Raw genomic sequence first — 7022 nt, forward strand, 5'->3', positions numbered from 1 at the left:
TTGTTCTGTTATTCTGCCTTATTGATTAGTTGACTAAAGCACTTGGTAAAGCTTTTCATTTACTCACGCTGTTTGTTTGCCCCCTAGTGCCTTTAAGGGGACATGACAGCCATCATACACTAAACCACCTCTTAATCACTTACCTCTTCTTATTCGTAACATGACTTATTTATGTATTTGAAAAGTATCTACAGCTGTATCTTGAGTTAGTTTGGATTAACTTGACTAATGTTTGAATTGTTAACTTGGCTAACAATCTCTGATCTATGAGTTCTTCTCAGTTTAACATCAGTTTGGGATATTTTCACCCTGCTGTCTGCAAACTGTATTGACAAGCTGCAGTTAATGTGTGCTGAGGCTCTTTGGCCTGAGTTCAGCTGCAGTCCGGCCTGAGCTGCAGTCTATTGAAGTCCCAAATCCTTCCTGAAGCTCAGACACATGTAGGCGGGGAGTGGGGACTTGACATTTGGAGCACAGCAGGCTCGCTCATTTTGACCTAATGTCCATGTTTGGGGGCCTGCTTTTCACCTTAATCACAACCTGTTTGTGTCGTGGATAAATCTCATCCCGTTGCTTTATACTGAAATTCACACGGTGTAGCATTTTGTCTAAAACAGCATGAAAGGTCGCTGCTGTCAAGTCATGGGAACGCTTCAACCTGCGATACAGTACTGTATGTTGAGAGTAACACATTTTCTCAACTTGTCCTTAAGAACTTTTTGAGACATAGAAACTTAATTGAGAAGCTATAATGGAAAATATACATGAGAAAATTGACCTTATACAATCGTGCTTGAAATACCTAACTCAAAACATTGGAAATAATACACGTGGTAAAATACAATTTATATATTTTAGGAATCCCTAAATTCACAGTAGGTACACACAATGAACTTCAAGATGCTGGTAGAATTAGCTTCTGGAAAAAAAAAACAGTAAGAGAGCTGTCAAATATTTTCAGATTTCCCTCAATGGTCCAAAAGAAAAATTCCCACTTCTTTACAAATTACCGGAAATTGGACTAAAGATGATAACTTCATAAATTCAAATGTAAGGAACTTGTAAAAAAAAAAAATGATGGACTGGGAGAACAACCATGAGAATTAGAAACAAAATATATTTAGAGATGGTGAAAAGTTTGGAGGTTTACAACATATTTAATGGTCCTCCTGTGAGATGCATTTCTTTTCATATGACGAATTAAGTATTTTCAACTGGTATTTTTGTAATAACTTATTTTATTTATTTATAATGTTTCCCCCAGTGCATCTTATCCTTTTTTTTGTATTATTCTCCTGGTGACCCAAGTGTTACTCTGGTATTTGGATTTACATTTTCTGGAGTGACTGTATCTATTAGTTAATGTGTTGAGGATTTAATGTTCCTCAGCAGTAATGTGTAAATGCCATAGAATAGAGTTCATATTTTCATTGTGGCTTAATCTTCCTCTTGGCCCATAAACAAAGGCTATGCTAAATTATTTGTAATTACATGTGATGACTTTTTGGAGTTAGGCCACGGACAGATACAGTTTTTATTTCCCCTCCCCACATAGTTTGGGTCTAATGAAAAGCTGAACTGCAAATATGCATGCGAGTCTGACTGATGTTCAGGAATTTGAAGAACCGCAGACAGCAGAACTTAAAATCTCAACTCGACAACCCCAAAAACGTGAAATTAGTTTTTAGTTTATTGTCAACAAACATCCTACATCAACAAAACTTCAAAGGGCTGTCAGAACTGTTTTGCATGTCTTGATTTGTATTGAGGACATGTTTCTATTTTCTCTGGGAGTTTCACACTCGGGCAGATGGTATGTTGGAAAACTCCCTTAGTTAAATGTCCTTTTAGTGGAAAACTGCAGAAAGGTGCCTATTTCACTTTACTGCAAAAACTAAAAACATGTATGCATGTTAGACAGCATCACATTCTTTAATCCTTTTTAGCAACTTGACTTCATGCTTTCCAGTTAACGTGGAAATACCAGGAGAAATGTTAATGTACACCAGTTTGGGATGGCGCATTGAATGCCACTGAGCTACAGCTTAATCCATGCAGTGCAGTAGGCCATGTAAACAGCTGGACACCTTCGCTACATCTGTTTCTCTGGCTCTGCAGATACAGCAGTGATCCCAGAACTCCACCGAAGTGAATGTTTTCTGGAGACCAGCCAGACCCTGAACCTGAGGAATTTACATAAAATTCAAATGGGATTATAAATTCAAAGGTTTTATTTTTATATGCACAAAAGCTAGTGCCGGGCAACGTAGAAAACACAAAGAAATAAGGAGGTTGAAGTGATATAATGGTGCATGTACAATTAAATACTGTGCTGTTGATAAAATACTTCAATTGTGTATATACAAATGTTTTTATTTTGAAGAAAACAGACACATGCAATGGTGAGCTCAGGAGATCAACACTCTTGTCTGTGGGATAAGTCTGGTGGTCTTCAGCAATTATTTGATAGCTGTTTTCCGAAAACTCTTTTGATTTTAACCACAGCGGACGGACAGCGACAACAACACAGCCTTGTTGCCCTTTTTTGGTTTCCAGCTGCTTTCGCCTTCAAGCTTTCTCCTGGCAACAGTCTGACCGTAAAGATGAGGGGATCTCAGAGAGAGAAAGCATTGTAAACTGCATCTTTTTTTCCCCGTTTTGCGAGAAGATATTGTTGCCGTCGCTTGCCAACATTGCAGATCAGCGTCATCAAATTGTGAATTGCCACATGGACTTAGCGGGCTTAAACATGCAACAGTGTTGGGTAGGGGATCTGGAGTCTGCAGTCTGACCCCGGCGTAATTGCATGCCAGCACAAAGGATTTAGCCGCTAATGCTTTGAGAGAGCACGGGGGGGGGGAGAGGAGGGTCTGCTGACACATCGCAGATGGTGCTCACTCTCTTCCTCGTCCTGTTACCCAGCTGTTGTCTGTCTCTTGTAATTCACACCCACCCTGCTAACGTGGCTAAGCTCCAAACCAGCCCACACCTGTGCTACACCACACGTGCTATAATCTCCAAATATTGCAGCGCATATTGACACCACATTGGGAGATCTCCTTGCTTCCATGAGTTTGTGAACCTGCTGGAGTTCATTCAGGGTGCTTACTGTTTCACTCTGCCTATGAGGGCCCCGTTCTTTAGCTGTATCAGTCAGTGGTACACTCGGGACCCGAGGGTGCTCTGCCAGACTCACTGCTTTGATGCTTCCTCTCACCATGACCTCGGTTAGATAACATGCTGCAGAGACACAGGGAAAATACTGTAGCTGTGTTCGAATAGAAATCCAAGACAGATGTGATATTTTTTGACTGCTAGTGATGACCATGACTTTACAAATGTTGTCATATAAAATGCTCATGGATTTATTTTTCTCCAGGTGAGAACGGAAGACAATCTCCAGATCTACATGATACAGACAGCCTCTCTGGAAAACCAATACAAAGGTGAGCAAAATATAGTAAAAACATGGTTTGAACTATTCCTTAAAATAATTGAAAGTTTGTCTTTTTGAGGTGGTATGGAAGTTCTTTGAAAGTAGACATTGAGAGGGTTTTAATATATATATTAAGTGCAAGAATAAAACGTTTTTTCACTGGTCAGCATCTCAAAGTATGCCATGCTGGGTCCTTCCAACTTATTGTGTTTATGTAACTTTCCTACTTGAAACTAAACCTGGTTCTGATTGTGGTTTGTGTTTCTGCTCTGGAACAGAAGAAGAGCCTTCAGATACACTCCAGGGATCTTCGAGAAGGTCAACGGTGTGGACAGCGAGCACGAGGAGCATGAGGAGAACGTGGACAGCAGTCCCGTGAGCCCGGGGTCTAGGTACTTAGCCAAGACGAGCAGCTCCGAGTGGAACAGCTCAGACGACCTCGCTGGACCTTTCTCTGAACACGAAGACACTGTCGCCCACTCGGAACCTTTCGCACACCACTACCCCCCACCTTTACCCCCCAAGAACTTTGGCAGCGGTTACTCCCACCCGCCGGAGCTGCCGATACGAGAGCCTAGAAACGGCTCGTCTGCGCTCTCACACACCACCCTGCGGAGGTGGATTGAGACTCCTGCGGAGCACCGGCTCTCGTCAGACGCTAGCTCCAAGTCGGGGTCATCAGATCAGGACAGGAACGAGTTTTCGGCCAGCGAGAGCGAGGAGAGGTTCCCGAGTCCGAAGCCCGGGCACGATGACGGTACGGACTTCCCCAGTGTGACCGACATGGCTCTGCCCACCACCTACTTCACCGTGGACAGCTGTATGACGGACACCTACCGAGCCAAATACCACAAGAAGACTGCCGTGCACGTGAAGGCGGAGGAGCACACGTCGTCAGGGGAGAGTGACGCTGAGGGGAGACTCCCCCTGCCCGAGCCTCAGCCTGCAGAGAGCTCCAGGAGCAGAGACTCAGGTACCATGAGCATTAGTCATGTTACTCATGCTGTTTATTAATGCTCCACCTTTATGGCTGATGATAATATTTAGGGAGCAGGTATATCGTTTCTTTTGAACCTTTATTCTCATATGGATTTTATTATATATTTACCAAGACAAGGCTCACACAAAAAAACAAAAGAAGTAGGGGAAGGGATTACACGATTACATTATTTTATTTGTATTCATCAGCAAATGGCTTAAGCATAGATATACTTTTATTACTATTTGCAACTAATAAAATACAACAAAATGTGTTAACTTCCATTTTCTGGAAGATGAAAACATGTTAACTTGCATAAATAAGAAATAAACAGTGTTAGTGTCGTGGCCTTTCCTGGTGTTGGCTTAAGCCTTAATGAAAGAATATAGTGCATTAATACATATCATTTTACCACTACCATTCATACAAATTGCGTAACTTTTTCTCTGGCATTAATTCAGTGTTTTTTTTTGTCCTGCAGGCTATTCCACCACAAAGAAGACTGCAAAGTGGAACCCCATCACTCCTAAAGGACTGGACGAGCATGGCTTCTTATGATTTTAGAAGAGAATCATCAATGGACTTGTTTGATTCAGAGACTGGAAGCCTAGAGGAAATGTTCTGCACTACGACTGCTCCAAAGTGTGACTCCTCCCGACAGAAAGCAGGACTTGAAGCTGGATGCCAAAGAGATTGTAAAAGAATGGCATGTGTCCTTAAAAGTTGCTTTTTTGGTAAAAACTACTCAAAGCTTTAAATGAAAAGTGAATTTGCACAGTATATAGCACCATAAAGGTACAGAGAATAATGATTGGAGGGTTTGGTTTGTAGAGAATGTGTCACAAAAAAGCCACTTTACCACACAAGATTTATTTTACACTAAGAAATATTTCTTGCAGTTCTCCTTCCCCTCACTCTAAGGAATCTTTCATGTGTTTATTTAACAAGTCACATTTCAGTGTTTTGGTTTATCTGCTCTAGTTTGACATTAATACCCCCCTCTCAGTGTATGCTGAAGAACACTGTTTTGGCACGACCTAAAAATGGATCCCGAGAATACATGTGAATCCATATTTTCCTTAATGTTCAACCAGAGGAGGTTTAATAAACCAACATATCTCTGCACACCTGTGTGGTGTTCAGGGACTTGACGTTTCTGGGTTAACTGATTGCTTATTGGTTGAAAAGTTTGTGGTACAGTAACTCTCCTCATATGCACATCCACACATCCCTTATTGTGTTTTGTGTCTTTGAACTGTATTTATCTTATGTTTCTTCTTACACTCCAGTACAGTTACAAGCTTTATTTCTTTGTCTTTAGACTAATCAGTTGTTTGATTTTCAGTCGTGTTTCTTAAAAGATACTCCTATTAGCAGCGAGTCTGCACTGGTCGGACATTGACATGGGAAATTCTCATCTCGAGATGGATGAGGTGTTTGTTTTTTGAAGGGGGGTTATTAATAATAACATGTTGTAAATCTGAGTGGTAGACTATATTTTGTTCGAAATGTTTTCTATATGCAGCAGACTCTAATGCACAGTGCCTTTTGTATTTTTCTATGTCAGGATAAGATTAAAGTGGAGCCATGATTTGTAAAGATTTTTTGTAACATTTTATTTTATTTTTATTGATTAATAATTGTTAAATAAACAATTTTATTTAACCATATTTTTGTGTTGACCAATGATATATTTTTCACAAAGTTAAGAATACAACGCTGATCATCTTTAATATTTATCAAGAGATAACCTGGTCTCATGATAAACCTTGCTGTCTTCACTAAAAAATAAAAATGCACATCACTGTATTTACACATACTGGGAAATATAGAAATTAAGTGATTTGCTGCCACCTGCTGTTACTTTTACGTAATGCAGCTTCCATTTTTAAACCCTGACTATGGAACATCCCCAAAATGTGGTCATGCAGTTATTATAATCCTGTGCTTTTTTTCTTAATTAAAATGAATCAAACCACATTAAATGATTGTATTGAAATATACCACGGATGGCCTTTATGAACAAAGAGTGTTTTCAATCTTTCCTTTGGCTTTAAGTAGTAGCAAAACACACTTTATCCTTATTTTACTTCATTGTCAGGCCCTGTCTGCAAATGTATTTGAATATGTTGATTATTAGTTTCACTCTGTATCTCAGTTAGCCTCTATGACACATTTCTGTGAATGCAAGTATTTCCATTAACGCAGGTGGAGCGTGTACCTCGTTAAACATTGGATTAAAAAAGACAGAGGAAACTTGTTTTCCTTGTCACCATATTGAAATATCCAAAATAAGTTATTCAAAAAAAGACGTGCATATCTGAAAACAAAACTCTTATGCTCAAATAATGGCAACCGTGTAATGGAAAACTAGATACTGTAGTTTATGATTTTTGCACCCACTCAGTCGCATCGAATACACTATGTGTTGCTACTTGTAGGAAGACAATTCACAAATACAATTATGAAGGCATAATGATTTTTAAAAATGTCAGTCTCAGACAGGGAAATTAAATGTGCAATGTTCACTGCAGGAAAGGCATAATGCACAACCTGCAATGAATTCAGTCCTGACAATGAACTCTGCTCCTCAACTGCATGGCCTGT

General features: G+C 39.9%; 1 protein-coding gene across 3 annotated transcripts in view; it reads left to right on the top strand.

Annotated features, from left to right (window-relative positions):
- Positions 1 to 6085, top strand: part of usp53a (ubiquitin specific peptidase 53a) — a 32931-nt gene extending 26846 nt beyond the window's left edge. For 2 of the 3 annotated variants that reach the window (XM_010791169.1, XM_010791170.1), the window contains 3 exons: positions 3380 to 3446; positions 3715 to 4409; positions 4897 to 6085. In XM_010791169.1, coding sequence (XP_010789471.1) covers positions 3380 to 3446; positions 3715 to 4409; positions 4897 to 4973 — 839 coding nt within the window. In that variant the 3' untranslated portion in view covers positions 4974 to 6085. The remainder of the gene's footprint in view (positions 1 to 3379; positions 3447 to 3714; positions 4410 to 4896) is intronic. The other variant, XM_010791171.1, reaches the window with a different exon arrangement.
- Positions 6086 to 7022: the final 937 nt, after the last annotated feature.

Source organism: Notothenia coriiceps, unplaced genomic scaffold (assembly GCF_000735185.1).
Source record: "Notothenia coriiceps isolate Sejong01 unplaced genomic scaffold, NC01 NC01_scaffold00035262, whole genome shotgun sequence".
NCBI classification, from domain to species: domain Eukaryota; kingdom Metazoa; phylum Chordata; class Actinopteri; order Perciformes; family Nototheniidae; genus Notothenia; species Notothenia coriiceps.